The sequence below is a fragment of the Rhinatrema bivittatum genome, chromosome 1, assembly GCF_901001135.1.
Source record: "Rhinatrema bivittatum chromosome 1, aRhiBiv1.1, whole genome shotgun sequence".
NCBI classification, from domain to species: domain Eukaryota; kingdom Metazoa; phylum Chordata; class Amphibia; order Gymnophiona; family Rhinatrematidae; genus Rhinatrema; species Rhinatrema bivittatum.
This window is the reverse complement of record NC_042615.1, coordinates 420,844,177-420,871,679: the sequence shown is the minus strand read 5'-3', so window position 1 is coordinate 420,871,679 and position 27,503 is coordinate 420,844,177. Positions and strand designations below refer to the sequence as shown.

At 47.0% G+C, this 27,503-nt stretch overlaps 1 protein-coding gene across 1 annotated transcript in view; it reads left to right on the top strand.

The window, feature by feature from the left end:
* The window catches only part of DCAF10 (DDB1 and CUL4 associated factor 10), an 81,045-nt gene extending 54,403 nt beyond the window's left edge, over positions 1-26,642 (top strand). Inside the window, exons 6-7 of the mRNA XM_029603274.1 lie at positions 6,544-6,689; positions 25,538-26,642. Of these exons, the coding sequence (XP_029459134.1) occupies positions 6,544-6,689; positions 25,538-25,906 (515 nt within the window). The 3' untranslated portion in view covers positions 25,907-26,642. The remainder of the gene's footprint in view (positions 1-6,543; positions 6,690-25,537) is intronic.
* The last annotated feature ends 861 nt before the right edge of the window (positions 26,643-27,503 follow it).

Here is a 27,503-nt window from a genome sequence, read left to right as displayed (position 1 = left end):
GCTACACGCTAGGAAATGGAGAAATTACTTACCTGATAATTTCGTTTTCCTTAGTGTAGACAGATGGACTCAGCACCACACCCACTGCTGTCCCAGAATCCAGGAACCTTGGGTAACAAACCCAGAGACTAAGATCTGCAATAGAATAAACACGCCTGAAGGAGTAGAAGAGAATGAAAAGTGATTTAAGAAAGTTTGAAGAGTGGTCGAAGATTTGGCAGCTGGGATTTAATGCTAAGAAGTGCAGAGTCATGCATCTGGGGTACGGTAATCCAAAAGACCTGTATTTGATAGGGGATGAAAGACTGATGTGCATGGACCAAGAGAGAGATCTTGGGGTAATAGAATCTAGAGATCTGAAGATGGCGAAACACTGTGACAGGGCAGTAGCTAAAGCCAGAAGAATGCTGGCTGCATAGAAAGAGAGGAATAAAAACTAAGGAAAAGGAGGCGATAATGCCCTTGTACAGGTCTTTGGTGAGGCCTCACTTTGGAGTACTGTGTTCAGTTCTGGGGTCTGTATCTCAAAAGGGACAAAGACAGGATGGAGGTGGTCCAGAGAAGAGCCATCAAAATGGTATGGGGTCTGTTTGAGAAGACCTATGAGGGAGAGGCTGAAGGATCTGAATAGAAAGACTAGGGGGCACTCCATGAAGTTAGCATGTGGCACCTTTAAAACTAATCGGGGAAAGTTCTTTTTTATTCAACACACAATTAAATTCTGGAATTTGTTGCCAGAGGATGTGGTTAGTGCAGTTAATATAGCTGTGTTTAAAAAAGGATTGGATAAGTTCTTGGAGGAGAAGTCCATTACCTGCTATTAATTAAGTTGACTTAGAAAATAGCCACTGCTATTACTAGCAACGGTAACATGGAATAGACTGTTTTTGGGTACTTGCCAGGTTCTTATGGCCTGGATTGGCCACTGTTGGAAACAGGATGCTGGGCTTGATAGACCCTTAGTCTGACCCAGTATGGCATGTTCTTATACCTTGAAGAGAAGAGGAGCAGGGGAGATATGATACAGACTTTCATGTACCTGAAAAGTTTTAAGAATGCACAATCGACAAACCTTTTCCAATGGAAAGAAATCAGTAGAACTAGGAGTCATGAATTGAAGAACTCCAGGAAGAATGACTCAGAACCAATGTCAGGAAATATTTCTTCATGGAGAGGGTAGTGGAAGCCTGGAATGCTCTTCCAGAGGAGGTGATGAAGACAAAAACTGCGTTTATTGGAAAACATCATAGATCCCTAGAGACTACAGGATGGAAATGAAGAAATGAGTGCATGGGGGTAACTTGCTGGTTTGGCGGTTACTACTCTTAACCAATAAGTGGTAAGGGTAGCAATGATGGAGTTGCATCAATACTGTTGATGCAGCTCCATCATCTCTCTGCTTCAACAGCAGGGGAAAAGGGGAATTAGATTGAGGACCCCGACTTCTACAGTCTGGTGAAACAAGCATGCTGGTTACTTGCTGATGTGGCAGTTACTACTCTTAACCAATAAGCCTTCATACTTTTGATTCAACTCAACATTGCTCTCTGTTACAATGGCAAGGGCCCAACTTTTACTGTCTGGGAATCTGTTAAGCATGGGGGTTACCTACACAATGCAGCAGGTACTACCATAAGCTTGCTGGGCAGACTGGATGGACCATTTGGTCCTTTTCTGCTGTCATTGTTATGTTACTATGTAGTACCTGTCACAAATAAACTTGTACAGTTCATATTTCTGTTACGTTTGCCGGCCATGAAACCCGCGGCCGGCCTTCCTTACCTCCCGCCATTGCTGTCCCGGCAGCAAATGCAGGCCCTTCTGCAATGCGGAGGGAGCGCCTCCTGTGCTGCCCTCTTCTCTGCTGCCCTGCCCGTGGCCCTTGGCATCGTGGCGCGGTGGAGACGCCTTGTGGCAGATACGCCGCTGCCGGCTGCCTCTTCTGGGTTCTCCAGGCGCACGCACGTGCCTCTCTGCTGGATTTAAAGGGCCCGCGGCGCGCTGAGGCTGCCGGCCCGTCCTGGTGACGTCATTTACCAGGATCTATTTAAGGCAAGCTCTGACAATCAGAGCTTGCCTTTGCAACAGGTTCTCTCGCTTCGTGATTCCTCAAGTTTCTGATTTCCTTTCCCTCCGGATTGACTTCAAGCCATGACCTCTGCATTGCCTGACTACGCTACTGATTCTCTCCGAGCCATGACCTCTGCATTGCCTGATTATGCTACTGATTCTCTCCGAGCCACGACCTCTGCTTTGCCTGACTACTTTGTTGCCTCTCTCCAGACCCAGACCTCAGCCTTGCTTGCCATCACTTCTAGATTACCGCCAGCCCTGACTCAAGCTTGCCCTTCGACACCTCTTCAGTCTACATCCTGGACTTGGCCTACTCAGGCTCTGGCCTGCTCTTGCTCGGGCTCCCCCTGTTTGACTCTTGTTCCTTTGGCGCCCGGGACTCCGCCTCGTCCAGTACAGACTCTACCATATCTCTGTTTCTGCCTCTGGGCTGACCTCGATCCTTCCATCGACGACAAACGGAGGCCCACCTAAGCCCAGCTGGCCCTGATACCCAAAGGCTCAACCCGCGGGGAATGAGGGCTGGTATTGGTGAAGCGTCAGCCGGCCTCCGTCCATCAGCCCACTCTGCCTACCGATGGTGGGGGCCCATGGGACTCTTCCTAAGGGTTGTGTCAACCCCACCTCGGCCCAAGGGTCCACCTCCAGCGCAACAATTTCTGACCATTTGGGTTTATATAACAGCATGATGTGATTACCTGCAGTAATGATGATGATGCATGAACTTAGAACATCTATAATGATGCACAAACTTCAAAACTTTTCCATTGGAAAGAAAACATTAGAATTAGGGGACATGAAATGAAACTCCAGGGGGGATGATCAAAACCAATGTCAGGAAATATTTCTTCACGGAAAGGGTGGTGAATGCACTTCTGGAGGAGGTGGTGAAATGAAAACAAACAAAGAGTTCAAAGTGGCATTGTGCTAAACACTCTGGATTTCTAAAGGCAGAGAGGTAATTTGCTGGTGCAGCAGTTACTACCCTTAACAGATGCTCCCTGCTCAGACGGCAGGGGAGAAAAGAGGAATTGGTTTTAAACAGTAACCTGGCCCCAGCTTCTACGGTGTGGAATACTGATACACAGACATAAGGAAAAAAGCACATGACTGCTTATACGGCCAAGTCCTAAAGGAAATGAAGAAAAAGTGTGCATGAGGGTAATTGCTGGGGTGGCAGTTAATACCCTTAGCAGAAAGCATGGCGATTGGTACCCTTAACCAATAAGCCTTGATGCGTTGAATATATCTGAAACATTGCTCCTGCTTTTACGGCAGGGGAAAAGGGAAATTGGAGTCAGACAACAACCAAAAGGGTACTGTTACGCAGACATAAGGGAAAAAGCATAGGACTGCTTCTACGGCCAAGTCCATAAGGAAAGCGCGTCAAGCAAAACTATGAATTTTCAGGAAAGCTCATCACCCAATAAAAAATGTTACTAGCTGAAATTTTTATGGGTATCATAAGTATTGGGGATAACTGCACAAAGCGACACTACCCTTAAGAGAAATATGAGAGTAACCTGCACATAGTGGCAGTTACTATCTTAACTTGCTGGGCAGACTGGATGGACCATTTGGTCCTTTTCTGCCATCACTACTGTTACTATGAATACCCCAATGAACAACAAAAATAGGAAATGATTCTCATGTAACAAAACCACAACTCATTAGAGTAGGAAAAAGGCACTTTTTTACTTAGCTACTCCAACATGCAAGATGTATTCTGGCTGGTATGAGTCTTTGTCCAGTGAAAGAAATAAAAAAGGAGAAAAAAACATGCTAAAAAATGCAATGTGTTTTGTAATTTGTGAGGAATATTAAAGCTTATTAGTCAGGTCTTTAGTTGTTAAATATGGAAGCTTTTGATCAAGTCATCTTAGTGGTTCTCATCTCACTGTAAACCACTAGATCTGAGATCTGTCCAAAAGTGGAAGAGACTTTCAAAAGAGAAACAGCATACCTGCCTTATCCATGGCAGTCCAATAAAATACAAATCCATATAGGTATTAATGTGACCAGTTCCTTAGTGCATTTTAGCTTCAAATAATTGGTGTTTTGTAGTAGTGACTTGCAGACTAGAGAGAGTCCACATGTCCTTCATGCTCCTCCTTTAGGGCACCTGGATGACAAACACAAAAGTGATTGTAGCCCTCCTTTAATTCACAACTTTGTGTCGTCTTTGTGATCTAAGATGTTGGCCTGTATCTCTAGCCACCAAGACTACTGTTCCTTTTCCCCTCGCCACCACCTTCAGTTACGATTTCTTCAATAGCTCTTACCCCCTTAACCTCAGTTGCTACTGCAGCAGCCATTCTTCCAGCTACTGCTTCTGGGTCCTTCCCCATTATTTTATGCTACCATTCTTTGGGTTCCTCCTCATTCACCACTAGTTCTCTGGTTTCTTTTTTTATAATTCTCTTTATTAGATTTTTCAAATTTACATAACATAAAACATGTTTCCTAGCATGTAGCAGATGGTCTCAGGACCAACGGGTATAGTGTGCTCCGATAGCAGTTGGAGACGGAGTCAGATTTCAGTCTGTCAGCACCAGTACATATACCCCTGCTGGAAGCCCTGCTCTTCAGTATTTTCCTTCTCCATAGCAATTCGGGACTCTATACACGCTTGCACAGCATTAGAGTATTCTAACCAAAGAAATCCAAAACAAAGAAGAAATCTTACCTCTACAGACGAGCCCCACTCTTCTGCGGTGATACCTACGGGTCCCTCCCCCAGTCGAGATTCCTGAGGTGATTTCCACGATCCCTCGGAGGTAAGCCTCGGACCAGCAGCCGGCTCCTGGCGTGGACTTAGCCCCCGGCATCGGGTGCGGCTGAGAGGCAGCGGGTGCAAATTCGATCGCGCCGGTGAAGGTACTTTTCTCTCTCCCCCCGCAGTCGGAGACTGCCCAGAACGAGACCGGGAAACGCCGAGACAAGGTAAGTTAGAAAACTTCTTAAAAGTCTCCGGTCTCCGAGGCTCGAATAGCTGCATAGATAGCCAGCCAGCGTCAGTGCTACCCGGTTGATCCCGGCTAGACCCCGGTCCGATATGAGGGTCCTCCCACGTGGAGACCCTCCAAGGTGGTCACCGTCACCATTTCCATTTGATCACCGCTCTGTCCGCTGATTCGATCCGTGCACACAGACGTGCGCACAGCCACGTGCTCAACTGTGCAAAACTATGAATATACAGGCTTCAATATACAGGCCATATACAGGCCTCAATCATTCACATACATGCTGTCTCATTCACACACACACACACACACAGCACCTCAAACACATATGCTTGCTCATTCACTTATTCTTCCCCCCCCCCCCCCCCAAACTAGCGACAGCAGCAGCCTCTTCCACCCTAAAAGCAGCAGGAACCTCCTTCACTTTTAGCCCTTGCGGATACCCATTGGCTGCGGGGGTTCTGTTTTACAGGCCAGAGTGGTTGAACCTGTTCCACCACTGGAATGAGGGTGGAGATTTTACTCAAAGTACTACTGATACCCTATAAGACTGGGGGTTGCTGTCATTTCTTAGACCTTTGAAGAAATTTCTTTTAAATGCAAAGTTCAAGATTTTCCTAGCCACTATTTTTCTTCTTCAAAATAAGAGATTGGTTATGCCATCTGAATGTCAAAGATCTATATCCTCATATAAATAAATCCCATTCAAAGGAAGTATCTCAAATTTGTGGTGGAAAATCACCACCTCCAATACCAAGTGTTGCCTTTTTATGTAGCGTCAGCGGATTTTTCACAAAATATCACAGCATTTCTGCACAGACTGAGGGCTTATGTGTTTCTCTGTTTGGACGATTGGCTGCTCAGGAGTACATCTCAGACCCAGAGAAGCAAATCCATTTGTACCACCACCCAGGTGCAGAAGTTTCTACATTTCATCACAAATTACTCAAAATCCAGCCTGATTCTGTCACCTTGGTTGGAGTGCTTCAGACCTCTGCTAGACATAACTCAGGCAAAAGCCTATCTCCCTACCAACAGGATCACTAAATTAATGTCTACAGAGGTGGGTGTTGCAAATAAAGGCAGATGATGACAACCTGGTATATGTTTAGAATATTAGGCCATATGGCTTAAACAGTTGATGAAACCCTATTTGGCATATCTCCACATGAGACAAGCCCAGTAGAATCCAGTCACTCAAGCACTAAAAAGTGTACTTGTGTCATGGGGCAGTTCAGAGACTCCCTATCTCATACCAGTCTAGCCCAAGAATCCAAAGGGGCTCTGCAAGGTGGTATATAAAGAACATTTTCCATGTACCTGAAAAAGGCCTTGAAAAGCTTTTCCAGAATGCTGTACGAGACCATGTATGTCAGCACTAGAGATGATTTCACCTATGTTTGTAACCGATTATCCTGCTGTCTTCTGAGAAACCTATTACAGATAAGCAACTTTGCATATGAGTTACATGTGCAGTATATGACTGATTTGATTGTTTCTCCCGTAGGTGCATCGCCTCGCAATAGTCTGGAAGTCTTAACACCAGAAGTACCTGGTGAGAAGGACCGAGGAAATTGCATTACATCATTGCAGCTACACCCAAAAGGGTGGGCGACACTTCTCCGCTGCTCAAGTAACACAGATGACCAGGAGGTAAGAACTGAATAGCTGAGCATTTAAAGATGTTGATTTGTGTACCTAAGACTATAGTTTTATAGCCCACCCTTTTATATTATATTTTTTTTGTCATTTGTATTCTGCATATTCCAGAACCAATGATCTATTCACAACTGATTACCTGAAATAAAAATAATAAAAATTGAATAGAAAAATAAAATCCATTTGCCCATAAGAGTAAATGTAATAGCATATACAGTGGCTAAAGAAAAGTGTACAGCCCCTTCCAGAACATTCACTGTTGTTGCCTTATAGGTGAAAACAAAATGAATTAAACCAGTATTTGTTTCATGTAGCCACACATCCTACCTCCACAACTGCCAAGTGAAAAGTATGTTCTAGAATTCCTTAGAAAATGAAGTAGAAGAAAAACATGGAATAGCTTGATTGGATAAGTGTCCACCCTCTTGTAATTCTCTACAACCTAAAAATCGCCTTCAAAATCACATATCAAGTGAACTGGTCCCCCACCTTTGTTAAAGTGTAGTGATTCACATGACGACAGGATAAATTCATAGTTTGTGTTGGATAGTGCACTTTGAAGCAAAGACCCAATCATGAGCACCTAGTAGTTGCCCAGAGAACTCCAGGACAAAGATGTGGAAAGACACAGATCTGGGGATAGGTATAAAAGAATTGCAAAGTATTTGAATATCTCTCTGAGCATGATCAAGATGATTATTAGGAAGAGGAAGGTGAATGACACCACCAAGACTCTTGCCTAGATCAGGACATTTCTCCAAACTGGATGACTGAGCAAAGAGAAGATTGATCAAGGAGGCAACCGAGAGGCCATTGGCAGCTTTGAAAGAGTTACAGACTTCAGTGACTTCAAAGTATGCATGTAACAATATCCCAATCGCTCCACAGATATGGCCTATATGGTAGAAGGAAGCCAGTTCTTAAGAAACCCCACCTTGAATCCTGTTTTGAAATATACAAAGGAACACTTAGGATGCTGTAGCCATGTAGCAAAAAGTTTTGAGATCTGATTAAACTAGAATAGAACGTTTTGGCCTGAATGCAAACTGTATGTTTGGTACAAACCACACACAGCACATCACCACCAAGAGAACACATCCCTGCTATGAAGCATAGTGGTAGCCACATCATGTTATGGCATTGTTTTTCATTGGCAGGGACTGGGGCACTTGTCAGGATAGGAGGGACAATGAATGGAGAAAAGTACAGGAAAGTCCTTGAGGAAAACTTGGTGCCTGCTGCAGGAAAGCTGAAACTGGAATGGAAGTTCACCACTTAGTATGACAATGAGCTGAAGCCCACAGAGCTACATTAGAATGGCTAAGGAAAAAATAGGTATACAGTTATGCTCATAAGTTTACATATCCCTGGCAGAATTTGTAAGATGTGTAGCATTTTAAGAAAACACATCTGTTATTTTTAATGTTTCAAATTAAACTATTATACATCAGAGAATAGCACAATCATTAAATAAACCATAGCAATAAAGGAAATCATAAAATGGTCCTGTTCAAAAGTTTGTATACCCTTAGTTCTTAATATCGAAACCTTGCATCAGTGACTCTTGCAGTCTTTCGTGTTAGTTGTGAATAAGGCCTTGGAATCTGTTGCCAGGGGATGTGGTTAGTGAAGTTAAGCGTAGCCGGGTTTAAAAAAAGGTTTGGACAAGTTCTTGGAGAAGTCCATTAACTGCTATTAATCAAGTTGACTTAGGGGAGTGGCCTCTGCTATTACTGGCATCAGTAGCTTGGGATCATCTTAGTGTTTGGGTACTTGCCAGGTTCTTGTGGCCTGGTTTGGCCTCTGTTGGAAACAGGATGCTGGGCTTGATGGACCCTTGGTCTGACCCAGCATGGCAATTTCTTATGTTCTTATTTTCTCATGTGGTAAAGCTGCCCATTCCTCTTGGCAAAAAACTTCCAGATCCTGCAAATTGTTTTGTTGTCCAGTATGAACTGCATGTTTGAGTTCTCCCCAAAGTGACTCGATGTAGAGGTCGGGAGACTCTGATGACCACGCCAGAACCTTCACTTTCTTGCGCTGCAGCCACAGAAGGATCGACTTGGCCTTATGTTTCAGATCATTGTTTATGTTGGAAAGTTCAAGTGCGCCCCATGCACGGCTTCCTGGCTGATGAATGCAAATTCGCCTCCAATATTTTCTGATAAGATGCTGCATTCATCCTGCAATCAATTTTGACTAAATTCCCTGTGCCGCTGGAGCTCAAACATCCCCAAAGCAGCAGAGATCCACCTCCATGCTTCACAGTAGGGATGGTGTGCTTCTCACAGGACAAGCAGGATGATAGTCCTCACATATGGGTGACATCATCAGGATGGAACCCAATCACGGAAAACTTTTGTCAAAGTTTCTAGAACTTTGACTGGCACCTACTGGGCATGTCCAGCATGGCACTAAACCTGCATCTAGCAGGGGTCCCCCTTCAGTCTCTTTTTTTCCGCGCAGCAGTAGCCACGTGAGTTAAGGAGCTCTCTAGAAATTTTCCCCATGGAACTTCTTTCAACATTTTCAAAAACATTCTACCCCATAGGGGTCCCCCTATCGATTCTGTACTCCGCGGTCGAAAGGTAAGGCTTTACCTTCATTTGCTGTCGATTCCCGTCGGGTTTTCCCTTCAGGGCCTACCGGCCATTGACCGCACCATGGCTAAATTTTTGTCAAAGCCATGGCGTCGGGTTTTCGTCGGTACCCCGACTGTCCTCAGAAATGTCCATCACAGAACCACATAGGGTTTGTGTGTTGTGTTTGGGGCCCGACCATGACCTCCTAACTTGCACCAAATGTGCCCAAATGACACCAAAGGGCCATAAGGCCCGCTCAGAGAAGATGGAGTTTCTTTTTCAGTCAAAACCTCCGACTCCATTGACCGCTTCGACATCGTCTGAGCCGGTGCCATCAACCTCTCGCCAGCAGCAGGACATCGGTGCTGCCCGACCGGCATCGACTACTCCAGAGGAGTCTGCTTCTTCCTCATCGCCTCGGGAAAAGGACCGAGGAGAACATTGTGAAAAGCGTCGGCATCATCATCGGAAGGCTCAGTCCGCTGATCCAGGCAAGCCCTCTGCATCGACAGAGCCACCGACAAAGAAATCCCATCCAGAGAAGGCCCCATCCTCCTCTGCGACCGGGTCACCGAGACGTTCCCCACCTTCATCGGTGCAGGAAGCCACAACTCCACTTTCACCAGTGGACCCTCCGGCTACGCCAGTATTGCCTCCCACTCCGGAGCTGGGGTTACATGCCCCAGGCTTCCGTGAGGAATTGGATCGAATGATCCAAGAGGCCATCGGTAAGGCACTGCAGGGCTTCCAACTTCCATCGACACCGATACCAGCCCCAGTCACCGACCTGATACCCACGGTGCTCGCACTGCTACTAGCAGACTGGATGTGCCCCCATCCCCTCACTCACTCTTTCCTCCTGGCCTCATCACCCATCCACTCACTCACCTGTAGTCAGCCTTCTCCTAATCTCTTTCCAAAGTACTCCCTACCACCCCCCAGTCCCCATGATTGAAAGCAGGGAGAAGAGAAAAGCAGTGGCAGCACTTGGGCTGCTTCCTCCTCTTTTGCCACCAAAATCTAATCCCCCACCCCAACTCAGCAGAAAAATGTACCGCAGTAGTTACAGCGGGGCCAGTGCCAGTCTGGTATCACTATGGCTTCCCATCTTCTATGAGTGGAGTCTCCAGTGCAAACATGAATTCCCTGTCATCCTCCTCTGGTCCAAGTCCTCCTCTCTTCCCAAAGCCCTGCCACCTGCAACAGTTACAGAGCACCCACCGTCACCAAGAAAGTAGTCAGGCCCTACAGTCCAGCCATGTAGGCAAGCAAAACAAGTATGAGTGGTGGCGGCTTAGGTTCAGATAGATCCACAGGCCCTCTGGTTGCTCCCTCCTTCCATGCCAATGATACTCTTCCTAATGCCCAGTCAGCATGGGGGGGTTAAAAGCACAGGCAGTCTCTTCATCTGCAGTAGGCCACTCTCCTGTTTGACAACTTGGCTTCCCCGGTCTCCCATGGCAATTCTACCGACACCCGCAAAAGCCATGGGAAGAAGCAGATTTTGCAATATTTTCCATAGCTACAGAATTGCAAGAGACTGAGAGCCCTGTATTAGCCCGAGTAACTTTACTTCAGTTCTGACCCGATATTAAATTTCCAGCCACCGTGCAAAAAGCCTACACGTGCCTCTGCATCAGAGAGTAATAGCTAACACGTTCATTAACATGGGATTTGAATGGAGGCGTGCTAATTGATGCACACAGTTTAACACAGGTGTACAAAACTCTTTGCTGTATTGGGAGTAAAGTTTGTGCACAAAAAATGTACTCCCATTCGCAAATAAATAACCCCTAAGAGACAAGCCTAATGCACCCTGGTACACTAAATCTTTACACTCTCAAAACTTTATTAAAAACTAAAGAGCGTAATTGGCTTTGTAAAAAAAAAAAAAAAAAAACCAAAACACCCGATATAAAAAAAAATGCTTATCGCACCCTAAGACAATATAATAAAGAAATTAACAATGCCAAGAAAACTTACTTTGCTAAGAAAATTTCAGATGCCAATGGCAATCCTAGTACTCTTTTTCAACATCGTAAAATCTTTAACTATGGCAAACCCTAACAATCTCACCATTTACGATTCTACTATATGTAATAAAATAGCTACTTATTTTAAATCTAAGGTTGATACGATATGAATTTCAACGTTTGCCATATCCCACTTTTAAGACTCCCCTGACTGCAGTTAACTGGTCTAAATTCTCACCTATGAACAGAATCCTCCATCCTAAACATAATTCAGAAACAGAAAATTTCTAAGTCACCTATAAATCCTTGTTCTGGCACTCTTTTTAAAACAATAGCTCCGAATACAGGCCGATACAGTACAGTGCATGCCGACAGAGCGCACTGTTAACCTGCCCTTGGACTCGCGTTTTCCCTTACCCCTTATTCAGTAAGGGGCGGAAAACGCGCGTCCAACCCGCGGCACCTAATAGCGCCCTCAACATGCAAATGCATGTTGATGGCCCTATTACGTATGCCCGCGCGATACAGCACCGGGACCGGCACCGGGAAAGTGCACAGAAAAGCAGTAAAAACTGCTTTTCTGTGCACCCTCCGACTTAATACCAGGGCGATATTAAGTCGGAGGTCCCGAAGAGTAAAAAAAAGTAAAAAGAAAAAAAATTTTTAAATGGGCCGGCGGCTGTCTGGCCGAAAACCGGACGCTCAATTTTGCCGGCGTCCGGTTTCCGAGCCCGTGGCTGTCAGCGGGCTCGAGAACCGACACCGGCAAAATTGAGCATCGGCTGTCAAACCTGCTGACAGCTGCCGCTCCGGGTCAAAAGGAGGCGCTAGGGACGCGCTAGTGTCCCTAGCGCCTCCTTTTGCCCATTTCTACCGCACCACCTAATTTAAATACAGAATCACGTGCACAGGCGAGTGGGCGTTCGTCCGCTCTCCCGCGGACTTTACTGAATCGGCCCGTTAGTAGTTTTCTATGTGATCTGGTTAATCATTCTCTTCAGAAAGGACATTATCCCGACAGCCTGAAAAAACTGCTATTCTTCCCATACTAAAGAACAAATCTAAAAATCCCCTAGACATCAATCTCAGACCCATTGCGCTATTACCTTCCTTAGCAAAGCTAATTGAATCAGTGGTTTTACACCAACTTTCCAACTTCCTTGCTGACTACGATATTTTGCACTCAGGTCAGCACAGCTTTCGAAAGGGACATTCTACTGAGACACTCCTGTTTTGAGACACTATTCCGCGGCTTTGACTCTAACACTGACTTCATTCTAGTTTTCTTGGACATATCAGCAGTGTTTGACACTCTAGACCACCAGATCCTTTTATCGGGCCTAAAATCCATAGGCATTAATGCGACTGTCTTAAATTGGTTTGTCTTTCTTATCAAATCGTTCTCAACAAATTTATGTTCAAAACCAATTATCTGATCAATACACAATCTCCACTGAGGTACCCCAAGGGTCTTCATTATCCCCAATTCTTTTCAACATCTATCTATTGCCATTATGCCATATTCTTGCTGCACTAAACATTCAATTTAGAATCTACACGGACGATATCCAATTCCTAGTTCCCTACAATATTTCCTGGCAAGTCACTTTATCAACAATAACATATCTAACTACAATTAACATCTGGCTTTCACACAATCGTCTAAAATTAATCCTGCTAAAACAGAGCTACTATATCTAACTTACGTCTCCAGTTCTACAATAGGTCCTCCATCTTATCTCCTTTTCAATGGAATTTCTATCCTGATTCGTAACTGCAAGCAGCCTAGGTATAATGATAAATTCAGACCTATCAATGGCGCAACACATTTCTGCCATTACAAAAAAATCTTTTTATAAACTCCATCTTCTAAAAAGTCTACGCTCCCTTTTGTTCTTACAAGACTTCCGCACGTTCCTGCAATCTTTAATATTCTCGGGTCTAGATTATTGCAACGCGCTATATATGGGCCTACCTGATTCTACAATCCACCCGCTACAACTAGTACAAAACACAGCCGCCCGTATTCTTTCAGGAATTTCTCGTAGAAACCATACTACTCCAGTTCTATACTCTCTCCATTGGCTTCCCATAAAATCTAGAATCCAATACAAAGTCCTGACAATCATCCATGCTCTTATCCATAACATCTCATCAACCTGGTTATGCACATCTCTTCGCATTTACAAACCTGTCAGACAGTTGTTGAGATCATTATCAAAAAATCTTTTAGACTTACCTACTATTAGATTAGCAAGACTAGACATAACCTGCAAAAGAGCCTTTTCTGTGGCAGGCCCCGCTTTGTGGAATTCATTACCAGATTTTCTCTGACTCATACCTTCTACACAACAATTTAAGAAATCTTTAAAAAACCTACCTATTTCAAAAATCATTTAACATTCCCCTGACAACCTGATCATAAAGTCTCCCCCCTCCCTGGTCCTTCCAAGCCTATTTTTCACTCACTACACCACTTACATACCCCTACATCCCTGCTCTCCCCATTACTACTTAAGGTTAATGTGAGTTGTGGCACTTTTGTAATGTACCTAAAACAGAGTTCTGTTTTTGTTGTTCGCTAGACACATTGAATTTTTGTCTATTTTATTGTTTTAATTTAAACAGATTATGTATGTTTTAAAATGTAAACTGTTTTGACTAATTTTTTAATTGTAAAAGCGGTATACAAACACTTTTAAATAAATAGACTCATGTTTAGACTTTTATGTTAGGTGCTCAGTGCTGGAAATCAACACTGAGCACCTAACTTCACTTCTCTGACCTGGACCCTCTCACTTTTAAGGCACTTAAATTTAGGGGCTGAGCGAGAACTTTTTCTGTTAGCCAGATCCAGTTTCATAACTCTCAAATTTAGGTCTATATATGAGTCTAGAATAAATCCATTAAAATACAATATCCATATATATCATGCCAATCATATTAATTTATTTATTTAACATTTTTCTATACCGAACTTCATGACAAGCTTCATATCAGGCCGGTTTACATCAAACTTGGGGTTAACTTAACAAAAACCATATAACAAGAAGGCCGAGGCGCAGGTACAAATAACAGGGATATTAAACTTGGGGGCTAGAGTAGCCAGGAAATTAAGGACAGAAAGAACTGGAGAATGAACAAGAATAAATGAACAATGGTTAGGTCTGACATTTAGTCTGGAGGGCTATGTGAAAGCAGAACTGTTGCCCTGTTAGGCTTCGGGGAAGGCTTGGACGAAAAGCCAAGTCTTGAGTTTCTTTCTGAATGTAATCAGGCAGGGTTCCAGTGCCATATGTTCCCTGTATGTACCTGGATCAGTCCAGACAGTGGGTTATGTCCCCAATCCAGCAGATGGAGTCAGTCAAAGCTTTGAGGGGGCGTCACCATGAGTACTACTACCCCCCTCTGCAGGAGTTCAGTATCTTCTGACTCCAGCAGATGCGAGTAGTGAATCCGGGTTGCTCCCGATTACCTTAGGCATTTCTTGTATTTCTTGTACTTCTTATCTGAATTTGTTTTCTCTCTGCCTACTTCTTTTTGGATCAAGTTTGTTTAAAAAAAAAAAAAAAAAGGTTAGAGGGTTCTAATTGGGAGGCGTGGCTTCCCTCTGTGTTTGTTTGCTCTCTCCTTCTTCTCTCATTGCGAGCGGGGTAAGTGCAGTGTTTTTGCTTTTTTCCCTGCAGCTTTTCTTCGTCGGAGGGGCTCGCGGAGGCCAGTAGGACCGGCCTCTCCGCGTTCTCTCCCTTGCCCGCGGCCATTTTCGCGGCTCCTCGTGGGCTGCGGAGGCAGGCAGGGAGATCGTCGTTGGCGGGTCGCGCGGCCAGGAAGGCCCCCCCGCGGTGCCGCTTCGTTTTCGGCGTGTTGTGCAGGCCGTCCGGGCCCCCCCGCAGCGGCGCTCCCTCTCTCGGCCCCCCCCCCCCCCCCCCCCCAGGCTCTGCCGGGTGGTTTTTGTTTGCCTGCCGGGGCTGTTCTTGCTGACGGCTCCGATGCCGCGGCCAGCGCGCTGCTCGGCCTGCGGCGAGCCCGGCTCGCGGATTTCGAGAGAGGGCATCTGTGCGAGGTGCCTCCCCGGGGGGGAAGGCACCTCGCGGCCCCTCAACGATTTCCCTCGGTCGGCAGGCTTGCCCGGGTGGCGTGGGCCGGCCCCTCCCCCATTCCTGGCGGGAACGGCGGCCATCTTACATGCTATGCGCCCTGAAGGGGAACAGGCAGCGCTGGGGGCCGGGGATGCTGAGGACTCTCCTCCACTCTTGCTTCCTGAATTGGACCCGGAGACAGTCCCGCAGGGGCAGGGTTCCCCGGGGCCCCCCCCCTCGGAGACCCCCTCGGGTAGACCGGGGTTTTCCCCGGAGTTTATCCTTTTGATGCACACCGCATATCTGCAGGGCCTTGATGCTCCCACGGGACCTCCTCCAAACAAGATACCGCGGCCCTCGCTACCTCCCCCGGCCCCCCCCGCTCCGGCGGGCGTGGGGGCCCCCCTACCCCCCCGCTCGCGCCCGGCTCCCGGTGGGCTCGGGGGCAGCGGGCACAGGACCAGGTTCCCCTGGATCGGACCCGGCGGACCCGGGTCAAGGGGACTCCACTTCCGAGGGGGATGATCCGCGCACGCTGCGTCTGTTCCAGCGGGAAGAGCTGGATGACCTACTCCCACAAATTATTAAGGAGTTGGACCTCGATCCACCGCCGGAGCCGCCCGCTCCCGTAGCGCCCGCTGTGGTCACTTCCTCAAAGAAGGGGGATCTGGTCTTGGCAGCCCTGAGGCCGAGAGCTCGGGCTTTTCCCATTCATGAGTCTTTTCTTCAGCTCCTCACCAGGGAATGGGATGCCCCGGAAGCTTCCCTTAAGGGCAGCCGGGCCATGGAGAAGCTGTATCCGCTGCCGGAAGATTTTCTAGATCTCATCAAGGTACCTAAAGTGGACTCCGCGGTGACAGCGGTCACGAAGAGGACGACCATCCCAGTGACGGGGGGAGTGGCCTTGAGAGACACGCAAGATCGCAAGTTGGAAGTCTTCCTCAAGCGGGTCTTCGAGGTCTCCGCGGTAGGGTTGCGGGCGGTGATGTGTAGTTCGCTGGCACAGCGGGCCAGCCTTCTCTGGGTGCAACAGCTACTCACCTCTCAGGTTCTACTGGCCGGGGAGGCCGCCCAGGCGGATAGGCTGGAAGCTGCGGTTGCGTATGGGGCTGACGCCTCCTATGACCTGTTTCGGGTCCTCGCCCGCACCATGGCCTCGGTGGTAGCGGCACGCCGACTCCTATGGCTCCACAACTGGGCGGCGGACACGTCCTCCAAGTCGAGTCTGGGCTCCCTGCCATTCAGGGGCAAGTTTCTGGTCGGGGAGGATCTGGATCAAATCATCAAGTCGCTGGGGGAGAACGCGGTTCATCGCCTGCCGGAAGACAGATATCGCTCCACCAGGGCGTTTTCGTCCTCTCGGACCAGAGCCAGGGCGCAACGGCGCTACCAGAACTACAGACCGGCGGCAGCCAGGTCCTCGGCCCCCAGGTCTCAACCCTGGTCTCGCTCCTTTCGCGGGCGCCGCCCCATGCGTCCCGCTCCCACAGCTGGACAGCCCTCTCCCAAGTCCTCACAATGATGTTCAGCTCGCCCACTCCGCCGTCCCCAGGATCGGGGGGCGGCTGGCGTTCTTCTACGAGGAGTGGGCGCGGATCACCTCGGACCAGTGGGTCTTGGATACCATCGGACAAGGTTACGCGTTGGAATTTGTCCGCGCTCCAAAGGGACGGTTCATATTCTCCCCTTGCGGCTCGGACACCAAGCGAAGGGCGGTGCAGTTGACCCTGGACAGACTTTGGGAGATAGGCGCCATTGCGCCTGTGCCCTTCGGAGAGGTGGGCTCGGGCCATTATTCCATCTACTTCGTAGTACCAAAGAAGGACGGATCCTACCGCCCCATCCTGGACTTGAAGGAAGTCAACAAATCACTCCGGGTAGTCCGGTTCCGCATGGAAACGCTGCGGTCAGTGATCGCGGCGGTGCATCGGGGGGAATTCCTGGCCTCCTTGGACCTGACGGAGGCCTACCTCCACATCCCCATTCGCCGGGAGCATCATTGTCTTCTACGGTTCAAGATCCTGGATCAACATTTCCAGTTTGTGGCTCTCCCGTTCGGGCTGGCAACGGCGCCGCGCACTTTCACCAAGATCATGGTGGTGGTAGCGGCTGCCTTGCGGAAGGAGGGGATTCTAGTTCATCCTTACCTGGACGATTGGCTCATCCGAGTGAAGTCTTTTCGCCATGGACAGGCGGCTGTGGCCAGAGTCATAGAGTTTCTGCAGTCCCTGGGATGGGTGGTGAACTTCTCCAAGAGCTCCCTGGTACCCTCGCAGTGCTTGGATTTCTTGGGGGCGACCTTCGACACCCGTCTCGGTGCGGTTTTCCTACGTCAGGACAAGGCGCAGGCCCTGCGGGAACATATACAACGGTTCTCTGCGTTATCGGTTCCCACCTCCTGGGACTATCTGCAGCTCCTGGGGGTGATGGGTTCCACCATCGACATGGTCCCTTGGGCATTTGCGCACCTCAGGCCTCTACAGAGAGCGCTTCTATCCCGTTGGAAACCGCTTTCGCAGGACTATCAGGTGCTCCTCCCTCTGCCGCAGTTTGCCAGGAACAGTCTAACCTGGTGGATGGATCCGGAGAATTTGGCCCGCGGCATGTCTCTCGATCTGCCAAATTGGGTCGTGGTAACCACCGACGCCAGTCTCGTAGGCTGGGGAGCGGTCTGTGACCGCAGCGCCACGCAGGGGACGTGGACCGCGGAGGAATCGAAGTGGTCCATCAATCGTCTGGAGACCAGAGCGGTCAGACTAGCGCTCCAGCACTTCCTGCCACTCCTTCGGAACCGGGAGGTCAGGATCTTATCGGACAACGCGACGACGGTGGCCTATATCAACCGACAGGGCGGCACCCGCAGTCCGCAGGTCGCGCTCGAGGCAGAGATGCTGATGCAGTGGGCGGAGCGGCATCTGGGCCGCCTGGCGGCCTCGCACATCGCGGGCGTGGACAACGTACAGGCGGATTTCCTCAGCAGTCAGCTTTTGGATCCCAGGGAATGGTCCCTCTCCGAGGCAATGCAGCTGCTCGTCCGGCGGTGGGGATCCCCCCACCTGGATCTCATGGCGTCCGCACGAAACACCAAGGCGCCCCGGTTCTTCAGCCGCCGGAGAGAGCGAGGAGCGGAGGGCGTGGACGCTCTCGTGCTCCCGTGGCTGACCAACCTGCTTCTATACGCGTTTCCGCCGTGGCCACTGGTGGGAAGACTACTCCGCCGCGTAGAGGCCCATCAGGGACCTGTGATCTTCTTCGCTCCGGAGTGGCCAAGACGACCTTGGTTTGCGGACCTGCTCCAACTGGTGATCGGACCCATCCGTCTGGGACATCTCCCCCGCCTCCTTCACCAAGGCCCGGTATTTTTCGACCAGGCAGAACTCTTCTGTCTTGCGGCCTGGCTTTTGAGAGGCACCGCCTTCGGCGCCGGGGCTACCAGGAGGCGGTAGTGTCAGCGTTGCTGCGTTCTCGAAAGACTTCGACGTCGGTGGCCTACGTGCGAGTCTGGAAGGTGTTCGAGCTGTGGTGTGCCGGACTGAACACGAGTCCCACTGAGGCTTCGGTTCCTCAGATCCTTCAGTTTCTGCAAGCGGGGGTGGACAAGGGGCTTGCCTACAACTCACTCCGGGTTCAGGTGGCCGCCCTTGGTTCGCTCCTGCGGGACGGGGGTTCTCTGCTACGACACCCGGATATTCTTCGTTTTCTCAAGGGTGTCAAGCACTTGCGACCGCCGTTGCGGAATCCTTGTCCCTCCTGGAGTCTCAACCTGGTGCTACGGGCCATGTCGGGACCTCCGTTTGAACCACTGCGGACTGCGACGCTCAAGGATCTCACTCTTAAGACGGTGTTTCTGGTGGCTATCTGCTCCGCTCGGCGCATCTCGGAGCTGCAGGCCCTGTCGTGCAGAGAGCCCTATCTCCGTTTCTCGGATTCCGGGGTTTCGATTCGCACTGTTCCCTCCTTTCTTCCGAAGGTGGTGTCCGCGTTCCATGTGAATCAGACGGTGGAACTTCCTTCCTTCTCTCTTCGGAGCCGAGGGCTCTCCGACTACTGGACTTCAAGCGCACCCTGCGCCTCTATCTGGAGGCTACGAATGATTTCCGGACTTCTGACCATCTCTTCGTCCTCTGGTCCGGCCCTCGGAAGGGATCTCAGGCCTCGAAGACGACCATTGCCAGATGGTTGAAGGCTGGCATTGCCGCTTCTTACATTGGGGTGGGGCGGACTCCCCCGCCCGGTATTGTAGCGCATTCTACACGTTCTCAGGCGGCCTCTTGGGCGGAGACTCGCTCGGTCTCCTCTCAAGAAATCTGTAGAGCGGCCACCTGGAAATCGTTACACACGTTCTCGAGACACTATCGTCTACACCTTGCTTCTTCGGTCTTTGGACACTTTGGGGAGCAGGTTTTACGAGCGGGTCTCGCAGGACCCCACCCGGTTTAGGGAAGCTTGGGTACATCCCACTGTCTGGACTGATCCAGGTATGTACAGGGAAAAGAAAATTATTACTTACCTGCTAATTTTCGTTCCTGTAGTACCATGGATCAGTCCAGACGCCCACCGCATTTGGGTCCTAATCCTGCTCGACTGTTTTTTCCTCTATGGGACGGTAGTGCTTTCTGTCTCTCACGATTTCTCAGTTTTCACTGTTTGTCACAGTTCCGTTTTGGGGTTGGCACGCTGACCTCCCGTCCTCCCACCCGTTGGTGGGACGGGCACGGTTTTGTTGCTTACGTTATGCGGCTTATTGTTGCCGTTACTTTAAACTTGATCCAATTTGGGGGTTCTTTGTTTACTCGGGCTTTGATATATTCGATACTGAACTCCTGCAGAGGGGGTAGTAGTACTCATGGTGACGCCCCCTCAAAGCTTTGACTGACTCCATCTGCTGGATTGGGGACATAACCCACTGTCTGGACTGATCCATGGTACTACAGGAACGAAAATTAGCAGGTAAGTAATAATTTTCTTATTAAACGCTAACCAGTGCCTGTCACTTCATTCTGTTTAGTGGATGGGCAGACTGATGAGCTGTATGGTCTTTATCTACTGTCATTTTCTATGTTTCGTGTTCTGCCTCTTTGGTCTGTCTGACTGTAAGCTTGAGTTTTCAGGTGTTAACTATGCAGTAGTATAAGAAATATTCCCACCCTAAATATGGAAATTGCTTAAATGCCTGGATCATCACTTTTATTGATGACATCAGACTTATCAATATCTTTTCTTATCTTGTTTAATTTGCTTTTATATTTTAGCGTGGAAGTTATGGCCATTTACTTTGACAAAATGCCCCCTAATTTGACCTCTAAGTGAAAAATTCCATTTTCTGACAGTGTAATAAGAGCATAAGATTTGCCGGACTGGGTGAGACCAAAGATCCATCAAGCCCAGTATCCTGTTTCTAACCATTGCCAAACCAGGTGACAAGTACCTGGCAGGATCCCAAGGGGTAGATTCCAAGATGCTTATCCCAAGAATAAGCAGTGGATTTCTGCAACTCTACCTTAATAATGCTTAATGCACTTTTCCTCCAGGAACTTGTCCAAATCTTTTTTAAACGCAGCTACACTAATAGCTTTCACCACATCCTCTGGCAACAAATTCCAGAGCTTAATTATGCGTGAGTAAAAAAATATATATTTTTTTCTTATTAGTTTTAAATGTATTACCTAGTAACTTCAGTGTGTGTCCCCTGCTCTTCGTACTTTTCGAAAGAGTAAATAACTGATTGTTTGCTCATTCCACTCTACTTGTTATTTTATAGACCTCTATCATATTTATTTTTTGTTTTATATGCCGTCATTCCATGTGTGAAGCACTAGTTCCTGAACATACCCAAATCAGTCCAGACACGTAGGTTTAATTCATCCAGCCCTATCAGCAGATGGAGGAGGGGACAAAAACTTTGGGCACTGTCACATATACGAGAATGCCACCTGTAGACCTTCAGTATTTCTTTACCTCCAGCAGATGGTAGAGGTGCTAAACCTGCAGTCCTGACTGAATTTGGATATTGTGAGGAATTTTGCTCCCGAGGTGCCAGGTTCCTGCGAAGGGCCATCCCTCGGGTCGAGGCGGGCGATCGGTGGGGAGGGGGGCGGGGGTTGGACACCCCTGCCAAGTCTCAGCCCATGTTCCCGGGGTCACTGACCACCAGGGCTCTGGTTCTCTCAGTGGGGTCCGAAGCCCCTCCGCCTGCCTGTGGGATTAAGGGAAGTATACACTCATTTTTTTTCTTTGTTTAGCTAGTTCTGTTCTCTAGCTTAAAAAAACCAAACAAAAAACCCCCACAAAGGTTTGTTTTGCTTCAGAGTCCCAGCAGCAGCAGCAGCTCTGAGAGGCTGAGCTGTCGGCCCGGCGAGATTGTCGGGGGCGGGCTCCAAGGCAGTTAGGCAGTGCAGGGGGATCAGGAGTGGTGCCGGCCATCTTGGAGGGTGGTCCCAGCCGGGGAAAGTGCCTCCTAATTCTTTTTAAGTGCCACATCGACTGCGTGGGTTAAATTTGCTGCTGTGGTGCGCTCTCTTCCTTCTCCAGCAGCGACTGCGTGGTTCGCCCCCCACCCCCGCTTTTATGCGCTACTATTTTTAAGATGACAGACAGTGGAGGCCTGTTGGGCCTGCGGAGTTTGGTCAGCCTACCTTGATTCCCTTTCCCTCTATATGGGCTGTGCAGGAGGGGGAGAGGGGGCTTCTTTAAGCGCCCAAAGTTGCGGTGAGCTTTGCGGGCCGCGGCAGAGTCAGGGGGGGCTGCATGGGGTTACACGATGTTAGGTTACATATTAGGAGCTACCACCCAGGTAAAAGATCTAGGCATCTTAGTGGATAAAACTTTAAAATCGTCGGCTCAGTGTGCTGCAGCAATCAAAAAAGCAAACAGTGTTGGGAATTATTAGAAAGGGAATGGTTAATAAAACGGAAAATGTCATAATGCCTCTGTATCGCTCCATGGTAAGAACATAAGAACATGCCATACTGGGTCAGACCAAGGGTCCATCAAGCCCAGCATCCTGTTTCCAACAGTGGCCAATCCAGGCCATAAGAACCTGGCAAGTACCCAAAAACTAAGTCTATTCCATGTTACCGTTGCTAGTAATAGCAGTGGCTATTTTCTAAGTCAACCTTGAATACTGTGTACAATTCTGGTCGCCGCATCTCAAAAAAGATATAGTTGTGATGGAGAAGGTACAGAGAAGGACAACCAAAATGATAAAGGGGATGGAACAGCTCCCCTATGAGGAAAGGCTGAAGAGGTTAGGGCTGTTCAGCTTGGAGAAGAGACGGCTGAGGGGGATATGATAGAGGTCTTTAAGATCATGAGGGGTCTTGAACGAGTAGATGTGACTCGGTTATTTACACTTTCAAATAATAGAAGGATTAGGGGACATTCCATGAAGTTAGCAAGTAACACATTTAAGACTAATCGGAGAAAATTCTTTTTCACTCAACGCACAATAAAGCTCTGGAATTTGTTGCCAGAGGATGTGGTTGGTGCAGTTAGTGTAGCTGGGTTCAAAAAAGGTTTGGATAAGTTCTTGGAGGAGAAGTCCATTAATGGCTATTAATCAAGTTTACTTAGGGAATAGTCACTGCTATTAATTGCATCAGTAGCATGAGATCTTCTTAGTGTTTGGGTACTTGCCAGGTTCTTGTGGCCTGGTTTGGCCTCTGTTGGAAACAGGATGCTGGGCTTGATGGACCCTTGGTCTGATCCAGCATGGCAATTTCTTATGTTCTTATATCCTTACCTTCTCCCTTCCCCCTTCCCCAAGCAAAGAATTTACCTCCCACTCTTTCCCCTACTCCTCCAAGTCCCTGATTCTCCTTCCCTCCAGCATATTAATATCCAAGATTTCTCAGTTATAAAAGCCCAAAAGGAACAAAGTAAGTTATACACACACAAGCAAGTTTGAAAACAAATGTGTTAATTATTTAAAATATACATTTAATATTCAAAATGATGCTAATTTATGCAAACATGCCATAGAATTTCAGAATCTTTGCTGCTAAGTTTAATTTGTGCTGTAGAATCGACCCCAGAACTGATGCATAAAATGCGGTCTGTTGACATAACTCTGAATTTCCTGAGATTTATTCATTAAGTTCCTTATTAATTTTGTAAATAAGTTAATCTTTACCAATTGAATTGAGTAAGCCCTGTCAAAACCAAATATGAAGGGTTTGTTTCTGTGATAATGTTCAATAATTTTCCATATGGATTACTCAAATGGAAGAAAAAGTTAGTCTCCATGATCTTTGAAGTGGAATACTACATTTCTTTGCCTAGGTGCTTCTTTTGCTATACTAGCAACTTTCTGTAGCTTTACAAGTAAATAATCATTTAACTTTGTGATGGTGAAGTTTTTGTGTGTCATAGTGGAGATGCAGGGGACAGGAAAGGAAAATTATAATCTGATAAAATGATAGACACTGTAAACTCACATTGAAAATTTTTACATCAGGATTTATTCCAAAAATGAAATATTATCTCTTCTCATGTGATACGTCGCTGGCAAAAACGGATGTTTGATTTCATCTGGTGTAGACGTCCTCTCTGTCTAGCGCGTCGGGTTTTATATCTCCCGAAATCGCAGAGAGGACTGGGGGTCCCCAATCTCCTTTGGTACTATAGGGCAGCCCAGTTGCGGGCCTTAATAGATATTCATCGTAACACGGAAATAAAGCAATGGGTGTCCATTGAACAAGCAATCTTAGGCCCAATGGCTTTACGGGCCATTTTTTGGCAACCACGGAACTCCTGGCAGCCAGTCAAGGACATACCATGGTCACTACAGGTCACTTTGAATATCTGGAAGCAGAGTGGTAGACAAGTAGTTGGGGACTATAATTACTTTTACCAAACGTCTCTTCTCTATACCAGGTATATCCTCCAGGTGACTGTTTGGAGGAAGGCGGGTGTTACCACAATTGGCCACATGAAGGCCCAAGGGTCGATCCTCTCCATGCAGGGCCTAATGGATATATCCTCATTCAGTTCAAAAGATTTTCTGGCATATGCTCAAGTAGTCCGCTTTATTCAGACTCTACAACGCACTAAAGTGTTGCAACCCAGTCGTTCGTTATTTGAATCTCTGGTGCAATATAGTGACAGAATAAAGGGGCCCATTTCTAAAATATATCATGCTCTCTACCCAGAGAAGCAAGAGATCAGCACGTTTGAGAGACAGTGGGCAGCGGATCTGGGAGAGCACTTGAGTTCTCAAACTTGGGAGGCTATATTATATTTTGCTAGGAAATGCTCAATTTCAGTTGGTCTGCGTGAAAATTGCTATAAGATGACATATAGATGGTATTTCACCCCAAATAAAATTCATAGGCTATATCCGGCGGCCTCGGACTTATGCTGGCGCAATTGTGGGAGTAAGGGAACTTACTTCCATATTTGGTGGACCTGTCTGAAAATCCAGACCCTTTGGGAGACTCTTCACTTGGTTGAGTGCCCTGTTTCATGTGCCTATTCAGGCTACTGCTATCACGGCCCTGCTGCATGTTTACCCAGATGACCTACATAAGTCCCAGCAGCGCTTCTGTTCTCATACTCTTATTGCCACTCGTACTTTGATTGCGACAAAGTGGAAAACAGAACAAGTACCGCAGTTGTCTGAGGTCATAGATAAACTTCATACATACTACAGGTTGGCCTCTCTAACAGCAGCTAAATATGGGAGAATGTCTTCGTTTACTAAATCTTGGAAACTGTTTATGGAATATATTTTTCAAATGTAATCTCATAATGGATTAAGTGATTACATGCTATTCGGGGAAATGTATTGATACACAACAATTTGGGCGATTAAGTATTGGGTATGTAAACTTTATGGTACGTAAGTGAGATACCATTACCTAGCATTAATGCTTCTGGATTCTGTAGTAGAGGAGCTATAGCTCCACTAAACTGGGGAGGGGGGGGGGGGGATTTTTGGGGATGTACTTTGTATTCTGTATTCATATTGCTATTGTAATAGCACTGTCATATTACAAGTTTAATAAAAGTATTAAATTTAAAAAAAAATGAAATATTCATAGTGCAGGGTCCTCTTTATATATCTTTATGGTTTATGTAGAAACCTGTAGACACAGAACAAGGCAAAAACCATAGAACCACTGTGAATGAATGAATGTAAACTAAAATATGCAGGCAAGTCTTGTGGGCACGATTGAATACAGTTTGTTTATCTTCCTGTTTCTCTTTAGTGGACTTGCGTCTATGAATTCCAGGAAGGTGTTCCAGTGCGCCCTGTCTCTCCTCGCTGCTCCCTTCGGTTGACTCATTATATTGAAGAAGCCAATGTAGGCCGGGGCTACATCAAAGAACTGTGCTTCAGTCCAGATGGCCGAATGATTTCCTCCCCATACGGCTATGGGATCCGTTTGTTGGGATTTGACACACAGTGTGCGGAACTTGTCGACTGTTTGCCCAAAGAAGCCAACCCCTTGCAAGAGATACGCTCCTTATATTCACACAGTGACGTAGTATTGACAACCAAGTTTTCTCCCACGCACTGTCAGATTGCCTCAGGGTGCCTTAGTGGACGTGTTTCTTTGTATCAGCCAAAATTTTAGGCATGTGACATCAATATGGGGAGGAGAGGAATGGAATTTCAAGACATTTTGATTTATAACTTCAGTTAAACTGAACACAGTTTCTTTTTGTTTTTTTAAATAAAAAAGGAAGAAAAGAAAAATGTCTCAAGAATACATTTGTAAATTTAGGCCAGATCTTATTTTGTGTTGCTGAAGATGGCAGCTCCAGTAGGTAGTCTAGCACTGTAAGGATCATGGTGCTGCACCTCCCCAGGTCAGACTCTGTCCTTTCTCTCTGCCTTCCACAGAAGCCTCAGCACCTGCCACCCTCTCCCCATTTGGTGATAATGGCACAAGACCTACTGTTTATCTTTTCTTCCTTGGCGGGTTTATTTTTCTTGTGACTATTAGCTACACTTTCTGGAAGTGGAAGAGGCTGTCACTTGTATCAGACATTCAGTGAAACAAACTCTTGCTGTAAGATATGAACTCTCCTCATCCCCGGATACCTTTTACTTTTTAATTCATACCTATTGCACCCAAAAGTATTTATTACACATACTGTTCTTCAATATTACAACACAAGAATTTGTGTCAGAAGATCTTTCCAGATAACTGAAAAAAATATATTGAATTTGCCTTCACAATGTAATTTATCCTGCTTCTGTTATATTGACTAGAAGTGTTACTGCTTTATGTGATTATATTGCTTTTTGTGCGGCTAACTTTTATTTGGTTTCATTATTGTGTTTACATTGTGCCTATTAAAAAAAAAAAACAAAACTGTGAGAAATTGTTCTAGATGGAGGAACTGCTGAATTTGTTCTTGGAATGACAAGCATGCATCCCATTTAGTATAGCAGTAGGGATGCCATGCAACAGTATAAAAATATGGATTCTGGTATTGCTACATGAATCACAGGTGTAAAAATCTGTATTTCTATACATCAGAATTATTAATGCACATATGGCAAAAGCCTGAATTTATAATTTTTATTGTGGCACTCAGTGCATGTCATTTGAAGTACAGAGTAAAGGGAATACACCACATTAACCACATCCTATGTGCTGATACTAAGAAAATTGCATTCTAAAGCATTCTGTTGGTCACTTTTAGATTTCTTATTACCTTTTTAAAATTAATAGTATTTCAAGCACATATATGCAGCTACCTATGGGGCAACACATTCCTTGTGTTCAGACTGCATGTCCGCATCCAAAAGAATGAATAATAATTTGAGCCCAATTTATTAAGGCTTTTTTCTTTTTCTGGGGCCGATGCAATAGCTTTTGTGGAAAGCGGGCGCTGACTTTTCAGCGCCCGCTTTCTTAGCACACATATGGCGCCCACAAGGGGGGCGCCATGCAATATGAAAATTAGGGGGTCGCGCTAGCGAGGAGGTGCTAGGGTCGCTTGTGCGACCTTAGCGCCTCCTTGCTAATGCGACCCTGCGGCGGCTGCCGGTTATGAAGACCGCCGGTAAACTTGGCATCAGTTTTCATAACCGGCCTTCTGCCAGTAATGAAAACAGACACCACATCCATTATCATTACTGGCAGACGGTCTGTTATGAAAACAGACGCCGAGTTTACCAGTGTCTGTCTTCATAATTCAGCGGTCTACTGAGGAATTTTT